This window comes from Neodiprion fabricii, chromosome 4 (genome assembly GCF_021155785.1).
Source record: "Neodiprion fabricii isolate iyNeoFabr1 chromosome 4, iyNeoFabr1.1, whole genome shotgun sequence".
NCBI lineage: Eukaryota > Metazoa > Arthropoda > Insecta > Hymenoptera > Diprionidae > Neodiprion > Neodiprion fabricii.
In genome coordinates, this window is record NC_060242.1 from 29,198,787 (window position 1) to 29,225,547 (window position 26,761).

Genomic DNA, 26,761 nt, shown 5'->3' on the forward strand with positions numbered 1-26,761 from the left:
CGAAGGTGGAGTCAAACTACAGGCAGGCAGGTAGGCAAGTATTTACGTACATATGACTTGTGAATGGGGATCATTGAAAAAGTTGATCAAGCTTCTTATGTCGAGCCGATTAAAAATTTCAGATTAAAATATGCGTTCAACAATAACGCATCTTCCCTTCAACCGTTTCAGTTCGTCCGCGACGCGTGTCGAATCGTTTCCTGTGTGGATTTTCGCTTTCGATCTGAATAAATAAATAAATAAACAAATCGAAAGAAACTGTACGTTGACTTTGCAACCAATCCGTTAAACGATACTTGTTTTCAAATGCGTACCGAAGTGTGACGGGGTGAGACCCCTTGCCCTCTCGAATGACCTTCGTCGGACCAACATTGTCTTGTTGTGTGATTAAACTCCGTCGTCGTTACCCGGTCTGATCTACAGTCTGGCACAAAGGTGCCGGGGATGAGGCCTTAGGTCTACTCTAATCCAGATCCTTCGCTATTGAAGAGGGTTGCTAGTGGCCGAAGCACGAGAGGACAATACTCTAGATTTAGGACAACGGGGCGAGGAGGGAATGAGAAACGGGAAATGGGAACGAGAACGAGAACGAGAACGAGAGAGGAACGAAAACAAACGACCGTCTAGACTTGGCGCTTATACCGCTCACATAATGCAGACTTAATCGCTCTACGACCTTCGGAGTGGTCAGCTTCCTCTTACAATTGGTAAGACCATTGAGACGTCTACGGAGGTAGAATCGCGCCGGTTCTTGCACACCCGATTCTCAGGCAGCTCTTCCTTCTCGTTGATATAACAGAGTAGAGAATCCCTGCACCGTGTGCAGATACTTGCTGCCGATGTCCGCATATAACGGTTCACCGTTCGTTCGGTACCTGTACTCTCTGCATGGATGAAATTTCAACAACTTTTAGCAGCGAAAATTCCACGTTTTATTATCCGACACCCGTTCACCGTTGATTATACATCGCGAACTTGAGACGCGACCGGCTCGTTTTATCCCGCCTTCTCTGTATCGTAGGCAGTCGCAGTACGTTCAATCCAAGTGCGACAGTTGAAACCAGAGTGCGTGGCGGCAAAGCTCCGCGGAACTGCTGCAGATCTGTATTCCTTCTTTTCGGTTCATTCTCAAGCCCCGGGGGGCGATCTCCCCGTGGTGTGATCGTTTCTCCTTTCGAGTATTTTCTTGTGTCTGGATCGCACCTGGAGTAAAAAATTTTCGAGACCAATTAGTAAGCTTCGAGACGCGATGCCAGGGGCGTCATAGGCTGCCGATGTGATAAAAGGTAAGACCTCCGTGATTACCTATACCCACTTGTTCCGCGCAAAGTTGAAGGTCAAGGAGGTTGAACGTTAATCGTTTTGCCGATTCAAGAATCTTTAAGCGACGTGATGATTATGGGGTAGTTTACCGTAGCCGTTACCAGATTTATTACTTTAAATTGTACAGTTTAGACCACCTCGGTATAATCATTATCGAAAATGATATTGAATAAAAAATCTAAACACGCATTGACAGACCGTACTTGACTATCGCACGAATGGATAAAAAAAAAATATATAAAAAGTAAATAAAACACACACACTTTTATGGCAAAGGTGGATCGATTCTCCGGTTTCGCAACGTCGTCGGGTACTGCTAAAAAGTTCGACACGATGCAATGCAATCGTCAAGCTTGAGGAGATGTATATGAATATTCAACAAAGTACGGCACCGTGCACGTGGTCGCAGATAAATCGGGAATGATCCGTTTCGTAAGTGATGTTTTTGTGGATTATAAAAAATCGTTTATCACGTACGCGTGACATTGAAACCGCGCATGGTGTGGCGTTGTGTCACCTTATAGGTATAACACTTCATCGCTTAATGTAATCATATTAATCACGTCTATTTTTAAATTCGCTAAAAAAAAAAGGCTATCGAATGATAATACGCGGTCCGAGCGAACGCGTTTATCCTAATTCTCATACGTGTAAAGTCAAGCGAACTCCGAGTTTTCGGCACGTTTGTTGCAGATTGGTATAGTGGGAGGGAGAGATAAAGAATCTCCGGGATTTCAGGATATGTTTAATGGCGCACAAGGGCAACACGCGCGGTGTAATAACGTCGTAATTCCACCTAACAACAAGTTCCACCCCCTCTCGTTACATCCTACTTGTCTCATGTCCCCGTTTCTCTTCCCTTCCGTCGCTGGCACTTTCCGCGTATTCTTACCCCCGCATATAGTCGTCCCTGGGTCGCGACCCGATCACCACCTTCGCCTTCACGCCGACGTAACCGTCACTCCGTCATTCCATCGCGACGCTCGCACCTTCGGTTATATGGAGATCGTGGACCGTTAAATACGAGGATAGATCCGCACTTCGGTGTAAGAGATAGCGGCCAAAGTGAGAGATTTTTTCAAACATCGTACGTGCTCGTGTAACCGTCAAGGTATGTGAAGACATTTGATGCCAGTACTGTTACAGTCTTGTAGTTATTTGTTTCGTTCTTCGTATTAATCAATTATCAAATGTTCGAAAAAAATAATACATGATTGTGAATTTGTCATCGCGATTGAATTGTTTAAACATCGTAACAACTTCTTGCGAAATTGTAGATATCTTGTGATAGAGTTTGACATTTTTTTTTATCGTAATTATAAGTTCAAAGTTTTTCGGAGTGCGGTTGATTGCGATATCGGTTCAAAAGTTAGAAGTCCTGTCGAAGAACTTACAACTGCGTTAAGCGTGCTGCCAACATTTTCTACTGTCTTGAACCCCACATTTCTTACATATCCGAGAAATTAAACGGTACGTACCTACGTGCAAGTTTTACTTCTATCGGGCAAATTTCGTTTGTTGGCTGTAAGCTGTTTCGGAGTCGAGTACATTCTATGTCTGATTCATCGCGTAGATGATCTTTCATTCAAAAAACGTGAAAACTAATGAATCGTTGATTACGGAAATGTCAGTTTGTCTGACGGTTCATCTTGTACAATTAACAATCATGGGCGCGAAAAGCAGGTGTCCATATCGCACGACTTGACAACCTTGCGCAACATATAAATAATCCTGTTTACGTCGAAGACGCGAAACATAAATTACTTCTATAGAATATCGTTAGGTCTTCGAAAAAGAAAAAAAGTAAACAAGAGGACTTCTCGAAACCTTGGAATACAAATATTATTCTCGTGAACGGTTATTCGATGTTAAAAGTTGAAATATTTTTCGCTTTATCGTTTATGAAAACACACATCTACTCCGATATTTTCATTCACCTGATTAGAATGATATGAAAATAGAAAATTCAATCTTGGTATTCTAAAAGTTGGTTGAAATTTACTAGAGGTCTCCGTAATCGACTTGGGTTTATAATAATATAAAAATATGACTTCAGTTTTTGTTGCCTATTTTTTGTACTCGGTAAAAATCAACATGTTTTAAATGCCTTCACATTCCTGACGTGACGGCGTGTCATGTATATATATATATGTATAATATTATATACACACACACGTGTATGTATACATATATATATATTATATATTATATACAGATATGATTACATAACTTGAATATTTTTCATAGGAGAAAGGCTGCAGTCAGTTAACTGTTTTTTCGTATACCTATAACGAAGCGTTTCTTTTATCGACCTGCACGCCGAACGGATCTCGGGTCTTGAGTTTATTTGGTACATATACGCTTATCGCGTGTATCGAGAGATGAAAGTGTACAAAATTTGTCTTTGCACGATCCTCTTTCTCAATCATCAGATATTTTTAAGCCCGATCGCCTGCGACTCTAACGCTACAATCGTTTTTAAGGTTATACTTTGAGTTTTTGTCTATCTAGTTGTAAGCCACTTGCGACTAACATTGAATAGACTTTCCAATAAGACTATACGATGACGACAACGGAGCACGTAGTTTTGATATCACGTTTTCGACTTAAATATTTGTGAACCGCCGATAAAATAACAGTGAATGAAAAAAGGAGAAGCCCAGTGTTATCATCGATGTTTCCGGTACGTAAAAACGAGTTATCTCGAGTACACATAAGCATATGTCTATGCGTCGAATCTACGGTAATCAAAGAAGCTGCGAGATGGTAACAAGTTGCAGCTTAATGTCGGCACCGAGAGAGTAAGTAGCGGAAATTGGCTCTCCCGGTTATCACGATCACGCTCATCGTCGTCATCATCATCTTCATCATCATCATCATCATCATCATCACGATCATCGTCGTCGTCGTCGTCGTCGTGGAGAAAGAGAGCCCCTCCCAAGTTCATCGCTGTGTATCGATCACTGCTGCCCGCCACATCGTGCGTCGAGGAAGCGGTATTTCACTCTATCATAGAAGTCTTGTCACTGTTTTGCTTGGTCCGATTGTCGGTGGTCCCTCGGGAGGCCGAGTAGTCGGGTAGAGCCTATGCTGCTTCGCGTCTTGAGTACGTAGTGAGACGCCCAGGAGACGAGTAGACGCAGCCAGGAAAGCGGGGAAACAGTTAGCCAGCCGTCGCAGATCCTCGTTCCTCTTCTGCACACCGGTACACCTTCTTCTTCTTTTTCTTCTTCTTCTTCTTCCTCATTTTCTTTTTCTTCTCGTTCTTCTTTTTTTTTTTCTTCATCCTCATCTTCCTCCACTTCACCTTCTCCTTCTTCTTCTTCTGCTTATTCATTCGCATGTACATACGTCGCGATCCCGGATGCGTCCGCGGTTATCACCGCGTCCCGGTAGCACGGGGACAACAACCGGTACACGTGGGCAATACGCCTCTCCCTTCATATATCTATACATACCATACACGCTATTCTGCAGTATGCCATGACGTAACGTTTAATTGCCTTGAACCCTGTAATACGCGAGACCGGCGGGTGGTGCACACACTGCTTTTTTACTCTGTACAACATACATGTATAATATAAGTTGTAACACCGTCGCGTTCGCATTCGAGTCTTGGATTTCGTTATCAAAGTCGTGCCCCGCGTCTATAATTCCTCAACCAATTGTATAATGCGATAATTAACGGAGTCAATCGGTTCGTTTCCTGAAAGACTAAAACCTCCCAGCTTATTCGGCGAATTTAACATATTGCAGCAATTTTTTTCGTCCCCTGCTCAGTGTTGGCTCGAGGTCTCCCGTCAGATCGTTTTTTTGTTTTTTTTTTTCTTCACACACGTAGCTACGTGAAAACTACAAACACACACGCAAACGCAAACAAACCGCGCGCGCGAGGAGGAACGGAAAAAAAAAAAAAAAAAAACAACAGGGGGGAGAGAAAAGAAACTGCAGGGATTTGCGAGGACGCCGGTTGTTATCAGCGCGCACGCCGTACGTCTGCCGATAGGTTCTGTAACAATAACGTGTGCCCCGTTCTACGTTATACGGCGTCGAGGAGAGGACGAGGAGAACGTCGATTAGGTTGTGACGACGCGTCAAGTCCCGCCTGAGTCGAGCCACGCGAGCCAACCGAGTTACTTCTTGATGGTCCGGTGAAATTTTTCAAAAGTTAGCATTGTGTTTGCGTACACATTTAGGTATACGTATGTGCCTACATACGTATATATGTGTATGTATCCATGCGTACGGTACGCACATATATACCCGTGGGTCCGCTCATCTAAGTTAATACACCACGCGACGCTCAGGACGCCGATGCCTGGGACACCCGCGACGCCTTCCCCAACTCTACCGGATATCGCAAATGTCACGAAACAACTAACTCCCGCTGGAAGACTCGCGGTTTCGGGACGTTCAGGATTTATACACCCCCCGGAAGATACGGGGCATGGAATCCTTCGCCTAGTGGTTCCCTCGCTACCCGGTTTCATGCTTATCCTTAATCTTTTCGCCTGGATTGCGGCTTGGTTTTTACCCAAGAACTTTTGCATCCTTTGCCGCGGTGAGTATGATCATACGCACGGATATATGGTAGAAATTGAGACAAAAACAAACAAAAAAAAAAAACAAAAAAAAAAAAACGAAAAACTATATCGTTTATTTACACCGTCTTCCGCAAGTGAGATCCTTACTGTTGAAAAATGTGTTTTTATCTCTTCCTACGTTGTTGGATCGAGTTCCTTTGATCAGTTTCTTTTTCATTCGTCAACGGGTAGCGTCGCTTTCTCGCGTATCTCCGGTTTAAGGACCTTGAGGGAAGTCCAGGGCTGATCTTGCCGGATGGTCAAGGACGTCCGGAGCGTTTCGCGTCAAGGGTGCGCCGCTCTCGAGGCGTTTAAAAGCGTCCTAGCGTCGGGCCGATCGTACGGGTTGACAAATGGGTCGGGGGTCGAGATATAAACCAATTATATATAATACATTCCTTTTTATTGACGGACGACGCCGGGCTTCGTCTACGTGTGTACACATTTTATGCACAACACACGCACGTTCACAATGTGTATAATTTATGTGAATGAGAAAAATCGGTGTTTGTTGGACTCGGATGACAGATACGAAACGATCGTCGAGGCCTTATCGAACTTCTCTATTATACAAACAATTTATAATATCCCACATTGCAGACTCGGCTCGTTACTTGGTTACACATTGGTGCACTATTTACATTAACAAACATGAGAAACCTGCGGTGTCACATGCGTCGTGGTGCATGGTTCAAAATCCATGATGTCATTTATGCTGTACGTACATATATGTATATGTACGCACACTCACACGTGTATAATGTAATGACCGGCGCCTCTTTAACGACCCGGGCAAATGATCGTTGCACACGGTGCGTATATTCGTATTATATATTTACGCATGACCGAAATTAACGCGTTGCTGTGATTCAATCCCGTTTATTATTCAAACACTTTCTTTCTTGGGATTAGTGTAATACCGTTCTCCGCTATCTCCACTCGTCCGGATTTGTTCCTTAAAGGACGTTTCATGCTTGGCGAGTTGACGTACCACGTAAGCTCGGTGTACAAACACGCACCTTATAACCACACAGGGTTACCTGAGTTACGCCTTTCCATACTGCGTGACCCATATTTACTTGGTATGGAATTCATTTCTATACTTGTGTATATTTTTTCTTTCGCTCGGCGTATTTATGGTACAATTCGCTTTGTACCTGACAATTACAATACCGCTTGGTGGTTACATGCGCAAAATTGCTCAACAGAGCTTCACCATGACAATGAACCGCCTTCGCTGATGCGCTTTGTAACTTACACCTTATTGCAGCTAGTTTCAGGTTTTATGAAATATCGATAACAGACACACCTTACTTATATGCATAAAACGATTCATCTTCATCCGTAGTTGGAAATCGGGAGAGCTTATCAATCCCGCTCATTCTGGATGGTCGCGTTTCTCTATACGTGGAGGATGGTTAATCATGTTTTACTCCGCAGACGCACTGCGTACTTTTGCCCCGTGTAATCCATATTTCCAACGACTTCTCATATTGTGGTGATTGATGAGCCTCGTGTTATTTTATAGACACCGTTTGAAAAATCATTCTAGTTACTAGCTGTTGTACATTGGGATAAAACTGACAAAAAAAGAAAAAACTTGAAATCACGAAGGCTGATAATCAGGCAGAGTACAACGAATGCCCAAATTGAAACCAGAAGTCACTTGTAGTAAAGAAAATAATACAATTAGCGCAACATCGAATCTATTATTCTAACCTACATCATACCTGTATGGATTTTAAATGATTTGAATGATCTGATCAGTCTGTTCGAAGAATGGTTTTTGCCCGTTTTTGTCTGTAGAAACTTGTACTATCGTCGAACATGAACGTGTAGTTTTACCTGAAAGCTTTGCGAAACATTATATTACATTTTCAGACACGGAAAAATGTTTTCTTTTTATTCCAAGGTTACCATTCTTTCGGGGATAAAATTAAAGACCACTTCTTTAGGTACTTAAGGTCGGGTTTGACTTGGATATTTGGAAGAGTAACTTTTGACATCACTTCAAAGTATTTATGTGTAAATTATATAAAACCGTTCCGCACGTGTAAGACCTCGGTTTTTTTTTTTTTAAAGCGGTCGATGTTCGGTCGAATCGGTTTTTGCATCGGTGTGTGTGGCAATTAAGTGTGTTTCAATATGCTGTAATCATTCGTACAGATAACATAAACTCAGGAGAACCATTTATCCTTGACTAATAATGATTAATATGGATGGAATATACAATAGTAGTAGAAGAAAAAAAGAAATTTACAAGCTGCGTATGTTTATTGATTTACAATCACGTACTGATATATGTACGTACTTATTGTGTACATTTTAATCACAATTGATACAGCATCCTCATTGTATGATAGCAAGTATTGAACTGTTATACTACAATGTAGTATTTCACATTCTTATTTGTACATGCACAATTGTATATTATTGTAGCTTATAATCAAAAGGCAACTTGATTCAGTAATTTACGTTGATTAAAGTTTTTATATTCATCCACCATAATTCTCATAAACATTTATATCGAGGAGACGTGTACTCTGAATTAAATTCTGTAGAAATTGAAAGGTTAGACATACTTGTCTAAAGCCCGTCCATTAATCATCGTATTGAGTTTCTCTAGTGCTCGAATTGCCTGGAAGGCATGTTCAAGCGTAGCTGCCCTTAAATGAATTTAACGAATCAAACTTATTGTTAAGGATAAATACAGGTGGGCCTAGAGATGTACCGAATGTACGACAATTCACGTATCCTAGTTAAAATCTTACGTTAATTGAAAAAGAAAAATGATAATCGATGATATAAACGGTGAAAATATTGTGAAAAATTTGTCCACGTCTTCGCGGATAACTTGTATGAGATATTTGCAGAAAATGAATTGTGAGAATTGATCTGGCGTGGAACTCGAACCGAGTAGTTTCTCATAAAATTTCATCATGTGGCGTAATTTATGCATGGGAAAGATTCAGAGAGCCGGACGCATTGTCTTGATGCGGAGCCGAGGAGCGAGAAGTCGTCGAAGTGTCAATTATTCTTGACCACAAACTCAATGCCCAATCAAGTAGGTACAGAAGCAAACGACGCGTTGATACATTAAAACGTCGACGTTCATCGTCAGCCCCGCGCTCCGACGATTTGATTCACTGTAACGCACATGGCAGTCCCAGTCTTTATACTGGACGCTCGCTTTAATGCTCTCTATTTTCTCTTCTCACTCATCTCTCCGCTCTCTTTACTCTGATCTTCTCGTGTCACTCTTAGCTCGACGTATTTTACGCTTATATAATCTTGAGTGCATCATGCGCATGGTGCGGTGTAAGGACGAGATTCACGCACCCTTCGTACAGCGCTAACAGCCCTCTTTCGTTTATGTTATTAGTTCGTACGGTATGAGTGAAAATTCGTTACGTTATAGTCGGTAAGGAAAATTTGGTACGCCTCCAGAATAAATGTCAGTCATATCTTATCTTCGGCTGTGACGTTGTAGAAATATTACAAAATTTCGCAAGATTTTCACGAAAGAATTAAAGCTGCGGAGAGGGATTATTTTCACTCGAGATAACATTGTGTGTTAAACCATATATTTCTCACCTTTTATTACGTATAAACAGGTATACCTACACTGTTACACCTGTCGCGTATATATTAATTTAACGTTGAATTATACATCCGCAATTTTTATTCATCGAATCTGTGTTCTCGGTTTTTACGCATATCTTGACTTGTACTTTTTTTTTTCTTCTGGAAGATCCACTGATTTATTTATTTCCCGGAAGAAAGTGTACACAATAAGCAATCGCGTCACTTAAACCTAACTTGCGTGTTAGTACGTATGCTGTCACATGTTGATCTACATGAATTGTAACTTGTAATTTTTTTTAAACGCTTCTTAGAATCATATTTTTTTTACCTGAGTATAGTCTGCTCTCGGCGGTCTGATCACATATGACGTATCACTTCCGCATATAATATAGCCGTTTGTAGGTTACACGTGCGTCTGCTTCGACATGTTACACACCTAATTTGCATATGTAATATGTGGAAAGTATTAAAGAACTGATTGAAAAAGTTGATATCATGCAATCGCAGCGTGGGAAAATCTCAATTTCACCTTATTCTATAGGCAGGGACAACGTACAATCATTAATATATCTCAATATTCATGTTTCCTGTAATTATGGAAAATTTTTTCCAGTCGAATAATGGCAATTTTTTCAAAACGATTATCAAAGGTATTGAAAATTACAGCCCCTGAGGTAATTTTATGGCCGTTAGATATTTATAAATATACAGTGTCACACGTTCGATACGTAACAACCGTGCTACGCTATGCTAATAAAGGGACGTCGATATCATCATGATCATTAATAGTGGGTCATAACTATGTGTGATCGAGACCTAAATACGAGTTCTTGCAGCTGTTTCGAAGTCGGAAGTCAGGTCGTGTAGCGAATGTATTCAATTATGAGTCTAAGATATGCAGCTGCGGAGTAGAACTAAATTAATAAGGCCATGAATAGGTATGTTTCCTTTTCACCTAACGTCAGTTCAATATAAGATAAAAGGATCAAGCGTTAATGAAGTATGTGATCGAGTACATGGACAATAGTTATACTCTCCATTTCTGACTTCGAGCTGGAGTTATCGATGAGATCATTAAATTGAATAGTGTTCTATAAGAACGGTTAATCGGGGCGAAAGTGATCTGTGCGATTCAAATTCTATGCAATCAACCACTTTACGATGTACGATCTTTCGACTTTGGTTATTAAGAAGTTAAGCACAGTGACCCGGAAAAGTTCTGTACAGTCAGATAAGTCGAGGCTTTCGTTCGCGTTGCTATTCGGATACCGAAGCTTCGATGGAAATAGAAAGCTCCACATTCTGCAAGAACTTTTTCGTGTAACTGTACATTCGCCTAGCCTGCGATATCGGGATGTAAAAAGCTGTGCATATAGCCCGCTGTTGCACGATCTAACGAGCGAACCTTTTTCCGACTATCATTACATACTTTCACTATGTTATTTCTGTAGTACCAGATAGTACAACAAGCATCGGGTTTAACGCATGCGATGTTAACATACGTCTGGAATTGCAAGGGTCAGCACAATAGTAGGGTAATCACCATGTTTTGCAGTGGCTTTCAAAGCTTACAGTCCGCGGATTTCGTGAATTTTGCCGCAGTATGTTTATTCATACAGCAGCACGCTGAATCCCCAAATTCCGAATTTACCCCACTTTTCACTAACAAGTTCTGTGCTCCGCTCACTTTAATCAAAGACGAAAATTATCCGATCCGTGAAAGAGATTCGGACACGTTAATTGAATTTGTCGGTGTTCGGTCCGTACAGATTAAAAGCTGATGAAACATTTGTTCGCGATGCGAAAATCTTGAGCTTTTCCGTAACAATCGAGCCTCTGCGCGCGCCACGCGGTTTGAAATCCACTGCGACGTTGGTAGCAGACATAAATCTTATCGCCCGCCAAGCTTACACCACATTATATACATATGTGCACATAACGAAATTAAAATGAAACGCTACGAACTGTTTCATGCACGTCTCATTTATGCATCAGTTGAGGCGTCTTGAGGCTCTTAATAATGGCTATAACTTCGTTCGGAAAGCTGGCAGATGTTACGATTCACACTGTGCCTGCATAACCGCGAAAACAGCAACAATGTGCGTTTTACTTGAATACTTTGTTACGTTTAGATTCGTAATTTCGCGATAAAAGTTCGGCACGGATTCATAAAATACACCGCGGTATAAATTGCAGGAAAATATCGCCAACAAAAATTGGAGATCCGGGCGCAGGTTGAGTCGTGTAGTTTAATATTTTATACCGTATTGTCGAAAACAGATATCCGAATACCATAAATTTAAGTTTTTCACAACCGCACATCTTGGCCTGGTGCTGCGAAATGCAGTCTGTGGAGTTTATCTCCTCTAAAGCATGTCCAAAGTAGCAAGATCTTGGCCGTAATTCTCGCATACAGTGTGTAGCGCCGATTCTACGCATGTTTCAACGTTTATTTTTTTAAACGATCAGAACAATGCGGAGAATCGCGCGAATATTGTTTCATCGATTGTGTAATGGAATTGATGTAATTGAAATGCCGCCGCTCTGTAGTGACGATAACTGATTGTGAGGGAGAAGTTTGAACAAAGTAATATGAAATTCGTCGAAGAGGTTATGTTTTGCAAAGTGTTTCAGTATACTTCGTGATTATTTTGTTATCCATTGTGTGCATGTTTTCATATTGGATATCGAGTGAAGTTTATGAAAAAATATTTCTGTATTTCGATTTTACTTGTAGAATATTAATTACTACATCTTCTTTTAATTTGAAAATCGATTACTCAAAATCATCTATCGTTTGACTGTAGTAGAAAATAATTATAGACTACAACTTTCCACTATTTGCTTTACAGTACTTTATTCATAGTGTGAAGCAAGGTTCGTGCAATAGATTGTTTGAGACGTTTCGGTCGACCTATTGAAATACGGTTTTAACAATATGAACAAAAATGTAAGAAATTGTGCAAGCACGATTTGATTCTCAAAGTTTTCAACAAAATTTAACGGAACTTGTACCAGTCTGCCGTCTGGTTTCCGTCGAATCCACGAAACACGTAACTCACCGGTTTCAAATTTAAATTCCCAACTAGCTGACGTCCATCTTGAACCGGATAGAGTTGTTTTTTGATCTAGAATATGTGGGCAAACACATTTATTATTATTAATTACCATGTATAACTTGCAGTTGTATATAATTGAGGGGAATAACAAAAATTACCGATGGGAAGAAAATGTTGAGAGCTATTACAATAATATTGCGAGTGTTTGCCTCATAACTGCGTATATTTCTGGGGTCCGTGTCGCTATACGTTTATACGCACATGTATTATATACTATACGTACACACCTACATGGTAGAGAATTCGATTTATATGTGCAGTCAGAGACCAAACATATCTGTTAGTATTTACAAGGCTCTATCGCTTAACAAAAAAGAAAAACGTGCACTGGTACGCGTCTCACAGTATGTTATATACTGCCTGAAGCTGCAGTCTCCGTCTCATACGCGCTATGTTGATAGATTCGTTTCTATATAATGTGGTAAAAGACGGAACGCTGGGCATTATCGCGGTATAATAACCCGAGTGTTTTAGGTCTCGTGTCCCAATTCGGCATGGTACTGTCTGGAGCTTGGTTCGAGGTTGTCGCATTTTTTGCCGTTCTATTACTCGCCACGAGATGCAGACCCACGTGGTGGTTTTCCACAGGAAGTTCAATGCCAACGAGTCCCGGTAAGAATACCAGAGATTACGATCGGCGTCATAGAGAGGCTTGCCCGTATAACTCGTTAATTATTAACAACCATGTGTTTCAATCGCAACGCCAACATTTCTTGTTGCAGTTTCGTCGCCGGAAGGGCTGAAACGACGCAAGACTCTGCGAGATGTACCAGGACCAATCGGCCTCCCTGTTCTCGGCACGAGATGGATATACACGTTTCTCGGTAGTTATCGCATGAGCAAAATACACGACGCGTACAAAGGTAAGGTTTTCGATCGCTGCTTCATTCGCGAAAATGCCCGTTTCATTTTGTAAATCAACTTGCTAACGAACGCTCGACCAACGACGGAAAGTCAAATGAAGAATGTTTCATTCAAGAACAGACCTGCATCGCCGTTACGGAAGCGTATGCAAGGAGGAGGCGCTATGGAATTGGCCTGTGGTTTCGGTATTCGCGAAAAAGGACATCGAGGCGATTCTAAGACGAAGTTCTCGTTATCCCCTCCGACCTCCGTCCGAAGTTATTTCGTACTATCGCCAATCTAGACCGGATCGGTACACGAATCTTGGACTCGTAAACGAGTGAGTACATATCGAAATGAAACTCGCGAATCTCGCAAGTATTATTGGCGACGGATTTGATGGCGAAAATCTCAACGATGACTCTGAATATTTATTATACGTTGAATTTTTCCAACGCTACGAACAGGCAGGGGGAAGTTTGGCACAAATTACGGAGCGCTCTCACTCCGGAGTTAATGAGTGCAACAACGGTCCTTGGCTTCCTTCCGGCGTTGAATCAAGTCACCGATGAATTCGTTAATCTTATACGTCAGCAGAGGGATACGAAGCACAACTGTGTCACGGGATTTGAAGAACTCGCCTACAGGTTGGGTCTCGAAAGTGAGTTTTTTAATTTTTTTTTTTTTTTGCAGCTTGAAATATTTATAATTTTTTTACACCCCGTAACATAGCTTTACCCGCACCGAAAACAAGAAGCCAGCAGCATCTCTGGTCACGGTTGACAATGACATTGCGCTTGCAGTGTTCCGTTTTACTATGGAGCTTGACTTTTCTTATTTTCTATTTTGTTTTTCTTTTTCCTTTCCTTTTCACCCAACGTACATGGTTTCATGTTATATTTTCTTTTGGTAAATATTGTTGCGAATCGTACGATTTGATCCGGAGCCTTTGAAAGTATTTTACCCTAAACACGTATCTCGTAAATTACAAGTAAATATACACTCTTTTGTCGCTTGGTAATGATAATATTTGCAATATTGCGGGAAGAAAAAAAATTCACTACGAAATATTTTCGAGTGTAATCGAAAATATTACTTATTTATTTTTGGAGGTATAATTCAATCTACCGGAATTCGGTAAACATGCATGTGGAAATTCTCTGAAATTTAACAGGTTCGGGAAACGATTGTTTTATCATGACACTCTCGTGTTTTACACGTTGTAAACAACAATGAAATCGGTGGTTCATTTTACCCGGGAATAATAATGGCACTGTGCGCGGATAATTTTCACTTGACGCGAGCCAATTTTATCCGCTGTCGCCAAGAAGGATATCAGTATGCGTTAATACAGAGATATAATCACTGGGAACAGGTTGATTCCTGTATGATAATATCATCGATGGCATCGTCATCGTGGGACGAATGTTCGTAAACATCGCGGTAGTCCTTTATTTTGCTTGAAAATTTTTACCTGATGTTATACTTATTATTATTAGTATTTTTAAACCCATACTCTATCTCGTATGTATAAAAATACCTCCTGCCAACCTGTCGCGAATATCAGACTTGACGGGCACAATAGAGACCGCCGCGGTGAAAATAAGCAAAAAAATATAAAAGACCCAAAAAAAGAAACGAAATACACGAGAGAAAATGGCGAGCGAAGGAAAGGGAAATATGTGAGAAACAAGGATCGGTTATAGTCGGGTTTGTTCGATGGTACGAAACTCCGGCTAAAGCCTGATATTTTATATTATTTGCATAGTCTTGGTTCGAAAAGAGAAAAACATCGGGACGACGTATCCCCTCGTTTTTTGCAGGTACGTGTACCCTGATTCTGGGACGACGTCTGGGATTTCTTGAGCCAGATACCGGAGCCTTGACAGCTAGGCTGGCTGACGCAGTTCGCATTCACTTCCGGGCATCGCGGGATGCTTTTTACGGCCTCCCTTTGTGGAAGCTAGTCGCTACCAAAGCATATGACGAGTTGGTTAGCAGCGAGGATGCCATTTACGAGTAAGTAGAATCATTCTTCAGGCATTTTTCCTCCTTGTTTGCAGGAAAACTTTTATTTTATACACCTACCGCATCGAAGCTTTATCGAAGGAAGAATTTCTATCCGGCTGTTGCTGTCTGCGACTGTTCTAGCTAATTGTGCACACTTGGCAACAAATACATATATATGTATATATATGTATATATGTATGCATATTCGGTGACAATGCCGAAAGAATATAGCTTTTGATCTACAAATATTATTATTGTACGTGTGTCATAAGATTAACAAGCGTGTTTAGCGCAAATGGCTTATCGTGCATATTTTTATCTTCCTATGAACCGTGACGAGCAAGTATATAATTTGTTTCCACAGCATTTTATTACAATATGTGATATTTCGTTCTTTACGGCGATAGGAGAGCGGTGAGGGTCTTGCGGAAACTAAGCGTTAGTCAATTAGTCAATTAAATAATGCCTGAGATTTGTTGTTATACACATGCATGTACGTACGTATACGCATGTGCATTGTGTATATATTTATACACCACTCGCGCTGTAGTGGCTCTTCAGTTTATTGCAACGCAAACATACTTACATATATAGGATATAAGGTACATACTAGGATATGAATAACCGCGGTGTACGGGCAGCGTTTTACGTAACAGTGACTTACTTGATAACAGATCTTATGCACGTTTACGATGTAGCAAAATTTGCTTATGGTTTAATTATATGCGTGTGAGGATCGCGTTCGCATATGCATACCTATGGATATATATATACGCACACATATACATCCATATGTCCGTATATGACATCGAGCATAATCGACGTGTCGAAGCTCATATGTAGAAACATATATACACACTACATAAGCGGACCGAGAGCTCCTCGAGAGTTACGTGAATTAGCGTTTTTCGAGGTACAACAACCTCTCACCGGGCAACAACCTCCCATCTCCTCACAATTGCAATCTGCATGCGTATGTATGGGTGGGTGTTCAAGTAGGTGGTGTGCCCATACCTTTATATTCACGTACAACTCGGATTGTATTCAAGCACAATCAATACCCAGGCAATTCTTCCGCAAATTTTTCCTCCTCTCACCGTCGTTATTCTTTTCTTTTTTTTTTTTTCGCCAATCCTTCGGAGCATGTTCTTGTTTTATGAGTCCGTTATACCTCCTACGTATTAAATTGTCTGTGAGCCTGTCATGCTTACAAACTTACTCGTCATGGCACAAATAACATATATTATACCCTAGGTACGCTTCGAAAAGTAGCGAAAAATGCAGAAAAATATTGAAAAACGTTCGTTTGAATATCGAGGAAAATGTTTTCACACGTTGGACAGAATCGGTAAAGTTTAAGTATATATACATGAAATATGCATTCATGTACCTCGTAGACTTGAAGAACATTTGCGTAAAAGAAAGAAATATTGAATAAAATTAAAATTCTCGTAGTTCAGATTTTGGCTCGTAAGGCTAAAGCAGTTTATATATAATACAGTGAAATACATTTGAGCATGCGTTTTGTTGGTGGGCAAGGAAAGTTTTATCTCATCCGACCGGAAGATCTACCTAACCGAAAAGTAAACATCTTATAGCGAAGAAAGAAATATACACATGTTTCAATTAACAGTTCGACAGTGAACAATTAATTATTAAGAAATGGTGGTGGAATTCCTCCAAGAAATTACGTTAAGCGTGATGTCATTTTTTTTTCCTTTTAATCCATGAAGGTTATTTTGAAACTTTGACTCTTGGAAAATATTATTTATTGTACCGATCCTAATATATTTTTTTGGTGCGCTAATACTTATTTATATCATCCGCATGTAGCACCTATAACACAGGGCAACGGAAAAAAAATTTTCACTAAGATGCCATGTACTTTATCGTTATTAACTTCCAGCTGGTGTAAAATTGCTGGCACCTCGGGGTCGTTGAAGACCCCATTCACAAATTGCTTGCTGCAACGAAGCAATTTAATAGTTTGACTTGAATTTTTTTTGGGAACTCACCTTGATATTCAATAAAGTGTCTTACAAGACAAAAAAGGCGGCAAAAATAATTTTTAATTATCGACATTAAGAGCTAAAAAACCAGCTGGATACAGTCGAGATGTAGTACTCGTAACAAAAATTTAGGTTCATTCTGTCAGCCGAAAAAAACGTATTTATTTTGAAAAATGAAACCAAAACTTGGAGATGAAAGAAAAATTTGAAACACTCGATGCTGACTTTGTCTGCTAATAAATCTGGAAAAACAGTTAAAATAATTCTGATCAAAACACACTTCTCTTGGGGTCGCTGATGACCCCCGTCTGCTTTGCAACACTGCTACAGCAAGACTGACGTACTTAGACTTACCTGAATGACGCTCGAGGGAAGCGGTGCATGTCATCTCTCAACAAATGGCGCTATAAGTCACGTTTTCAAACTTTCAAGTTAGGAAAATCTCAATTAAAACCCATCCCCAGGTCACGAAAGACCCCAAGACGCCAACTAAAGGTTAACGTTATCAGGGGCAGTAAAATGAGGGTAGATCAATTTTGGGGTTTGACACGAGAAAGTTCATACAAAAATAGAATAGTACGACAAATATTCATCTTTAAACTTTTTTTTATCACTTCTTTCACATTCGTAGTTTAAAGTTGAAACTGAAGTTTGTTTAGTTGTTGTTTACAATAAATGTTTGAAAAAACAGGTTATTCTTCATAAAATCCGAAACATCGTTCTGGTTTGTACAAAAACCAACTTTATCTGATAAAATTATTATTTCATTTATTAGTAACGTGGACTAAATTAAAATTTGACATCTAGAACCCAGATTCAAAATCCGTGTTGACCGGTGTAATATTCCTTGCATACTCTGCCTATTATGGTCTTTAATATGTAACTGCATTATTTTGATACCTTAATGCTTATGCCGATTTGCTAATTACAAGGTACCTTGCAAAACGTGATATTTATTCTGTGATTAACGCGTAGCACGATATCGGAACTACTGGATAACACATCGTCGGATCAGCTAGATGACGCGAACGACGATTCGGTCGAAGCTGTTTTCAAATCCATACTGCGTGACAAGAATTTGGACATGCGGGATAAGAAAGCTGCGATTGTAGATTTTATTGCCGCTGGTATTCACACCGTAAGTTGACCACCGTTTACTATATCTACGTAATATACGTATAAGCATGTACACATAAGGAATAATAATTCCGGCCGCCGGTTAATATGCGTAATTCGATTTTCTTCTGTGTCATTCAGCTTGGTAACACCCTCGTCTTTCTTATCGATCTAATCGGACGCCACAAAGAAGTACAGAGGTGTCTTCACGAGGAAGTATCCGCCCTTGCACCACCCGGATGTAGTCTTGCCGCGGAAGATTTGCGCGACGCCAAGTATCTGCGTGCTTGCATTTTCGAGGCGTACAGGTAATTCTAAAATCTACATTATGCAAACATTTATTGTATTGTATCATCTACCGAGATTACATTATTATGCCCGGATGTTATCTGATTGCGAGGAATTACGACGAGAAAGCAGAAACGACAGTTTTTGAAGTATTTAAAAATAGCTGACTGACGCACGCATATATGTATATCTTATAATCCTCGATTTCTCAGGAATTTTTATGATATTCTTATCGCCTCGAATCTTTTATATAAGAGGGGAAAAAAGTGAGAAAAAAAAAAAAAAATAAACAAAGTAAATAAATAACCCGTTTAATGTCATGAGTGAACAAGATCTTTTGCTCGGGGGTATAGGTACAATATATAAGTCGAAAAAATGTTAGAATTGTGTGGTTGGAAAAATTTTCAAAATTTTTTTCAGAACGCTCGGACTTATTGACACATTTTATACTTGTATCATTTTTTGAAAAGAATGAAAGCTCTTGAAGATAGAGCCAGTTGAAAAAAGTCTGTTTCGAAAAAGTTGAAAAATCGGAAAATTCATAAAATCGACACAGGTGGCCTAATCGAAAAATGGCCGAACACGTGTTATTTTTTTTCGATAGACGAATTGGGAAAAAAATTTTACACCAGGATCGGCGTCGGTGACCTTCACCGATTAGGTGAAATGGTGTGGAATACCTCATATATTCTAATACCAATCGGCAATAAATTGCCAGAACTATCAAGAATGAACTTGAACGCTTAAAATTCGTGCGAAGGCCGTATACGTATATACATCATAACAATGTATATTCGCGTATCTCGTTATGCACGATTCTAATTGTATACATATATTATTAGTACATATATGTATGTATACTGCACGTTCATCACTTTTGATAATTAACTCCATCGCATGTGTGCGAGGATTGGTAATTCTGCAATGAGATTTCCCTCGACGTCTGCAGACATCATACGTGTGCTGCTGTCGCGGTTTACATTGATTACGCTGATTTATTTATATTACATTATCTAACTTGAATCGATTTTTTTCTCTTCGTCAATGTCATCCGAATTCAGGAGGAAAAATAAAACAACTTGAAAATAATTTGCTGTTCCGAAACGTAACCGTATATTTTTAAGACATGTAACAGGTATAATAACATTATTTGTATCCGGTGACACCACAGCTGGTTTTTTATTGTCATAGAGTTCTACCAACAACACCGTGCATAGCCCGCATACTTGAAGAGCCTATGGAATTGGGAGGATATGATATCAAATCTGGCGTAAGACTATACGTGATATAATTATAATTACATGTTACTTAAAATGATTTCAATTTTTAATCTAAATATATGTACCTCGTAAATATAACGAGTGTATGTCGACTTTTAAATTCTTTTTTTTTTGTTTGATAACTGACGGATATGCATTATATAACAAGCTGCTTATAAAATCATTGTCATATAGTTGATTCACAGGGTGTTCTATGAAAATCTGCCAAGATAGTCGCGTCATTGTTTGCTGCAGAGACTCTGGTCTTACGATAGAAGCGTTGAAACGGTTCGAAATATTCAACGTTAGAATATACCCAGAAAATTTTCAGTTGCAATACTGTATTTGTTTTCTTTTATTTGTACTAATTAATACTAAATTGGAAAAAAGTCCACTTATCTCTTGTCTGTAAAGATATTTTCATATTCTGCTCACTCAAAATTCGACGACATGACTATCGAGAAGATTGTTGGAATCGTTACGGTTTTTTAACAAAAGTGGTAATGAAAATTTAATAAAGTCGGTAAGCCATGTATTTTTGCGAAAAAATACATGGCTTACCGACAATCACACAGACGTGAATGTTATAGTAAATTCTTGCGACAGTTGCTTTTCTTTTTTATCAAGTATTAGTTATTCGTACAGGAAGAACAACAGTAACTAACCGCGAAACCTGATAAAAGACCCGATCAGAAAAAATTTCACTTCAGTCACAAAAGTGATAGGAACAATCGGAGTGTAGAAAAACTTATTTTTATGTGAACCCTGACGAATAACGTTCGTAGAACACCGTGCATATTGTTTTTATCGAGATTCCTTCATCGAAAGGTTTAATCCTTTTCTCCCGTTAGACCGTAGTTCTGTGTCAGACGTGGATCGCGGGTCTGGAAGAAGAGAATTTCCGAGATGCCGACAAATTTATGCCAGAACGATGGCTCAAAACTGTTGTTCCTCATTCGCCCCTTCTCGTTGCCCCGTTTGGATCCGGTCGACGAATATGTCCTGGAAAGCGTTTCGTGGATCAGGCTCTTCAATTGATACTAGCTCAGGTATAGATATTAATTCATACTCATTCTCGGTACGATCGATTATTTGTGTACGAAAGTGCCCATGGCTTGGAATTATTGAACTCGGAATAGGAAGAATAAGAATTTGATCGTGACATAATTACAGGGAATTTTTGCAACAACAAATATAGATGTAAAAATGTTTTGTGATTTTTAATTCCGTAATTTTGATGATTCATGTTTCAGATGGTTCGAGAATTTAACATTAGCGTTACCGAAGATCTAGAATTGCAGTTTGAATTTATAATTGCACCGAAACCACCGGTGAAAATTTGTTTTGAGGATCGTTTGATTGCGAATTGAATTATTACTGATGTAATAATTGAATAAAGTTATTTATCTGTATTACTCGTGGTTACAGAAGGCAGGAGGATCATGCAGAGGATAACTAATTGTACATATGCGATATGTGTATTTTAGATTAATATTTTTTCAATTTTTATCGAACATTCGGTTTTCTGTTCGTGCTGTAGATTCGTGTTACATACGTATTCATAAATATTTTGTGCGTTCAAATTACTGATAGCGATATAGGTATGATACAGGTATAATTTAAATTCAACTCGATTGAATTATATAGATCGATATGATAATGTATTTTTTAAGGAATCGCGATACCGAGATTTGTATTTCTGTATAATTTATACACAAAGGTGAGACCCGGCATGTTTTGTTGCAAACGAATACAAGATCATATGTTTAATTATTGCAGCATATTACATACTCACACAATCTGCGATTGATAATATTCAAAGTATGCTATATATGACTGTAGTTTCCGACTCATCGAGTGTATTTTTGAACAAACTATTTCACGATATATGTATACATTAAAATAATGTTTTGTGGTATTAGCGTACTATCGGTTGTAAATTTTGTTATTTATTTAACGTTGTTTGTGTAATTCACTGACGATAATGTGTAGCAACTATAGTTATTGTTCTCAATCGTTCGCGAATAACCGTATGATTTAGCATGTGAAGAAATTAGCTAGTCGTACCTTGTTAAGTATACATGATGGTCAGGAGTATTTTATGTCTGTTTTATTTTCGTTCATCAATAAATGAAAACGAATTAAGTTTGATCCTCATACTTACGATCTGTTTCTATCAATATTACCAATTTACAAGCTTCAAAAATTCGATTTATAAATACACCTCAACTAGAGTTGCGCTTGTAATTAAAGCGTTATTATTTTCATTGAGCCCTTTAATCCACCAAACCAAACTACCAAAACCCCCAAACATCTTTATAAATTATCATCGATACGTTTTGAAAAAAGTTCATCCCGTTAGTGTCGTTTAATGCATAAGCAATAAATAGAAAAAATTATTATATATAAGTTAGGTAGTCAGTTTGATACACAGAAGACCCTGTCCACTAAAAAAATTTTACATAGGCATCAGGTATTGTGGTTAAGACCATGTAAAAATAACTTAGGACATCACAGCATATCGAAAATATTTTTCGATCGTCGGACCAATGTTTCTGGTATAAATATTGGTTTCTAAATAAGGATGTTAAGGTTGTGCCATATTTTATTGGAAAAATAATAAGAATGTATGGTATATTTATATTTATACGTCGTTAGTTGATCTAACATTGCAGTCGATTGTATAAAAAACATAGGTATAATGTGTCTGCGATAACTCTGTTTATACATGATTTGGTAAAGACAAAAAAACCAGAAAAGAACGAAGAAGAATAAAACACTTCCGTTTAGAAATTCGAGCTTCGTATTATGAAATGACATCAGTACCTAATAATAAAACCTGAGGGTATAATAAGAATGGGCTCATGTAACAGCACTTGCTGTTAATCAAGAAATAAGTATTTCTTTCGGTTCTAACGCAGTGCAGTTTATTTTATTATGCAATATTGTTACTCAAAACTATATCTAATATTATGCATATTAATGATATTTGAAAGTTGCCTCATGTATAATGTGAAAATCACTTGAACGTATAATCAATTATAATATTGCACTTTTCAATGTATCGTCAGACGTTTTTTGGCACGATTTTAAACGAATATATTTTAATATTTTTGTGTCAATTTATAAGCTGCCTATACAAGCTGCAGAGAATAACAATTTTATCGAAAAATCCACCCGCATGGGCAACATTTTACACGGTTAAAAATAACAGTTTCAGGAAAGTACACCAACATAAATTTCTTAGTAAATATTGGGTACCCTATGTGACTTGCAGGAGACACAATTTATCAAGTTACAGTTTTTTTCTTTTCACACGATAACTAATGAATAAAGCATGCGTATCGAAGCAAGCTGACAGTTCGAATCCGAAAAAAGTGATAACATTAACGGATATAAATTTCGACTATGCTAAAATAGCAAAAATAGGCGAATCTTTGATAAAATTTAGTGTGAAAATGCATGTCTAACAGATTATTGTAAGCTTTGCTATTGCGTCCGCGCCTAATACTCTTATATGTATAATAGAATATGTTTACAAGTGTGCTGTACATCACTTTTTCTATAGGAATCATTTATCAGAGAATACATTTTTAGGAATTAAGTGGGTAGTCCAGAATCGATATTTTAACTCTTGTTATCGTTGTTTCTGGCATGGATGTAAGAAAGTTTGATTAACGAAGAGTAACTAGTTACTAGCGAGAGTAGCCATTGCTCTTATCAATGCAGTATTCTCTTCTCTGAGACGTTGCCTTTCTAGTGCCATTTCGTTTTGTTGATGTGTCAAGCGAGCTTCAAGAGCCGTGATTTTACGGTCTCTCTCCTCCAGGAGAGACAAGAGTCGTCTGTTCTCTTTCTGAGCAAGCTCAACCAGCTGTAAGAAACCCTATTTGTTACTAGTTTTATTAAAAATCCGATTTACATCGACATTATGTACGATCTTCAATTATTTTTTACCAATTTGTCCCCGGTTGAAGTAGGCGTTTTGGGTTTGCTCGTTGTCGGTGAGGTTTGCACCTCGTTCTGATTACCTTGATCTGATTGGTTTACGCTGTCTGATTGGTTTAGGGAATCGAATTCTTCGTCATCAGCTTCGAGATCAGAGTGGCTAAACAAATGAATTTAACGAAAAGCAAGGATATCAGTAAGCATCAAAGTGAATCTAGATGCAACCTTTTTTGAATTACATTCGTTATTCCTCACCTTTTATCTCGTCTCTGCGTGTAAGTCTTAACTGCCTTTTCCTGAAAATGGTAAAAATAAAAAAAAATTAGAGTACAGTTTCCAAGTTTTGACTTTACTGAACTCGGACTGTGACAATCTTTGTAGTTTTATTATGAGAATTAAATCACACATAATTTCAGTTACATCTTCTATACTAAAAACATTCTAGTTCATTTTTACGCTGGTAAACAAAAGTCGATCACCCCTGATACTTACCTCTACAAGTTCTTGATCGAGAAATTCATTGTGATGGGTATTTTGCTTGGTTTCGGGACAAGTTCCACCGATCTCTTCCTCATCTTCACCAGTGCTTCCACCTGTACTCTGAAAAATACAGATTTCACTTTCTAAAACCATATATTAAGTCAGGAAAATGTCGACATCACACGATGTGATTATTGAAATACTTGATCACCAATTACTGTAACATCCTACCTCGGTCGATGGCAAATGTACAACTCCAGTACTGCGTCGTTTTTCTCTTAACTTTCTTCTGTCTCGTTGTTGTTTACCTTTGTTTATGTGTGTTGGTCTAGATAGTAAACGAAATATGACAATATGATAATTATAAGTAAGACGCTCGTGTGAAATTTAAGGTTTTTACACACTTTCATTTTCAGCAGTTTTTATTCACACTTTTAAGTCTGTAAGATGACAATTTGTGTAATTGTGCGCTCGGCTACCTACTATGCTCATTTATCTTTCATGTAAAGGGGTAATCCGTAAATAAATAAAATAAAATAATACCGTGCATTATCTATTATTTAACAGTAACTTGAAAACTAAAATGTGAAGTAAAAAGAACCTTCGCTTAATATCAATGCTTTTGGCTATCTTTCTTTTTTCAAATTCTTAACAATTATGAAACTGTAGTGATATTAACCTACCGATTGGTCAGGCGTTTATCTTGTTTTCTCATAATTGGTTTATTTTGTTGATTGTCATGTTCCGGTAAAATAACACAATTGGAGCCTAAGTCGCATATCTCCTCGACGTCTCCTGCAGCCTCTGAAACCGGTAATGTTGTAACTGTAAAATAAGCGCTGCTGGGAACAATTTCGTTTGGAGATTGTAGTTAGTGATTGATGAGAAATTAACGTCTCTAATTACATGTGATAAGAGAGTCTGTACTCTTGATAGTGATATTCACTAGGTTGTACTTTGGTGACCGGCGTTGATAATATTTTTTTTATGTATGAAAGTTCTGAGTAACGGAATGTTTCAATTTTGGTTGCATAAAAAAATTTAGGACATTCAAGGCCTCGCTGGGAACTATTTTAAATTGATAGAAGTTTCTGAAGGTTTGCAAAACTTCAGGCAAACAGTTTGACAGATTTGATCACGATGACGTTTTTACTAGCTGATTTGGTACTCGAATGTTGGTATAGCTGTGGGTGACGCATGACTCATTCACGATTACAGATCGATAAGTGAAATCGTATTAGACTAATAGGAAATGATATGGAAAAAAGTGAATACTGACTTTGATAATTGCTCAAGGCAGCGTCGCCAGTTCTGGGTGGAACGACACGGGCTCGAGCCGTTCTGATTCTGGATCGCCGGGATGTAAGTTCAAAGTCGTTCTCGAAGTCTTCCTGGCTAACAGAACTGGATGCCATACCAGCGATGTCGCTGCAAAGAAAACAACACAGGTTTTGTGGTTGACTGAAATAATGGTATAGACATGTACGAATAGCTCGTTATCGTTACCAGGTTATGAAAATAAAATTTCTTACAAAAAATGCCTGGACATCTCTCTGATACCCTAGTCCGGTTAGTAATTAAACAACGGTGCGAGAAGCTGTGTGAATGATTTATTATATCAACAGTAAAAAATGGTGCAGTTAAAATAGCCGACAACTTAGCAAATTCATTAACTATTAGTTTAGACGTGTAAAACTTTCGGAGAACGAACACACCCCGTTTTATTCCCGTTTCTTTTCTTCCTATTTAGACCGGTGTTACCCTACCAAGTCGGCATACCGCATACCGATTCAAACCAACCAAATGCCAAATAATGGCTTTACCTCACAACAAATAACTTTCGAGTGTGCAATACTTATGAGTCATGTATGTCACTGTTAAGTTATTCGAATGACAGCTGTCACCAGCCAACCATTCGCTCACCTTTACTACAGCCATAGACCTACAAACGAGTATGATATCCAACAACAAGGTTAAAATGACGTGTATTGATTTGCTTTCCATGGTTCATCCCTGAACCACAGAGGGAGCACGTGCTGCCGATATCCATTTATTTACAGTGTCGTGCCAAGCAAGTAGAGGGGCAACGAAGAGAGCACTCCAAGATTATCTATCAGAATGCAATCATAGAGAAGGGTGAAAAAATTACGTGACTTTGCTCGCCCGACGACTCACTTTATAGGACACTTATGATAATA

The 26,761-nt window shown here is 38.8% G+C and overlaps 2 protein-coding genes across 12 annotated transcripts; one reads left to right on the top strand and one right to left on the bottom strand.

Moving 5' to 3' along the window:
• The first annotated feature begins 1,153 nt into the window (after window positions 1–1,153).
• LOC124179596 (ecdysone 20-monooxygenase) lies at window positions 1,154–23,497 on the top strand. 6 transcript variants are annotated; one of them, XM_046564155.1, is made up of 11 exons: window positions 1,154–1,286; window positions 13,085–13,222; window positions 13,333–13,473; window positions 13,595–13,793; window positions 13,921–14,114; window positions 15,277–15,472; window positions 18,448–18,610; window positions 18,730–18,896; window positions 20,068–20,146; window positions 20,987–21,184; window positions 21,389–23,497. In XM_046564155.1, exons 2-11 carry the CDS (start codon window positions 13,105–13,107, stop codon window positions 21,503–21,505), a joined length of 1,572 nt encoding a protein of 523 aa, XP_046420111.1. In that variant the 5' UTR covers window positions 1,154–1,286; window positions 13,085–13,104; the 3' UTR covers window positions 21,506–23,497. The 6 variants fall into 6 exon arrangements, with proteins under 6 accessions (XP_046420111.1, XP_046420109.1, XP_046420112.1 ...); XM_046564153.1 differs by lacking the exon at window positions 1,154–1,286 and adding an exon at window positions 2,207–2,434; XM_046564156.1 differs by lacking the exon at window positions 1,154–1,286 and adding an exon at window positions 2,207–2,388.
• Window positions 22,723–26,505, bottom strand: LOC124179598 (PRKC apoptosis WT1 regulator protein-like). 6 transcript variants are annotated; one of them, XM_046564164.1, is made up of 8 exons: window positions 26,487–26,505; window positions 25,843–25,991; window positions 25,247–25,388; window positions 24,795–24,891; window positions 24,576–24,683; window positions 24,339–24,379; window positions 24,093–24,243; window positions 22,723–24,021 (listed from the first exon to the last, which is right to left on the bottom strand). In XM_046564164.1, the coding sequence occupies exons 2-8, from the start codon at window positions 25,976–25,978 to the stop codon at window positions 23,824–23,826; spliced, it is 873 nt and encodes a 290-aa protein (XP_046420120.1). In that variant the 5' UTR covers window positions 25,979–25,991; window positions 26,487–26,505; the 3' UTR covers window positions 22,723–23,823. The 6 variants fall into 6 exon arrangements, with proteins under 6 accessions (XP_046420120.1, XP_046420119.1, XP_046420118.1 ...); XM_046564163.1 differs by lacking the exon at window positions 26,487–26,505 and adding an exon at window positions 26,387–26,480; XM_046564162.1 differs by lacking the exon at window positions 26,487–26,505 and adding an exon at window positions 26,279–26,480.
• Between the last annotated feature and the right edge of the window lie 256 nt (window positions 26,506–26,761).

Excerpts from the sequence above, each read along its gene's own strand:
- LOC124179596 (XM_046564152.1), top strand. The coding sequence starts at position 5,548 with ATGTGTATGTATCCATGCGTACGGTACGCACATATATACCCGTGGGTC. Across the intron at positions 14,115-15,276 it reads CTACAGGTTGGGTCTCGAAA|GTACGTGTACCCTGATTCTG; the intron begins GTGAGTTTTTTA and ends CGTTTTTTGCAG. Across the intron at positions 21,185-21,388 it reads TTCAATTGATACTAGCTCAG|ATGGTTCGAGAATTTAACAT; the intron begins GTATAGATATTA and ends TTCATGTTTCAG.
- LOC124179598 (XM_046564158.1), bottom strand. Across the intron at positions 25,389-25,842 it reads TGCCTTGAGCAATTATCAAA|TTACAACATTACCGGTTTCA; the intron begins GTCAGTATTCAC and ends CTTATTTTACAG. Across the intron at positions 24,380-24,575 it reads TCGATCAAGAACTTGTAGAG|GAAAAGGCAGTTAAGACTTA; the intron begins GTAAGTATCAGG and ends TACCATTTTCAG.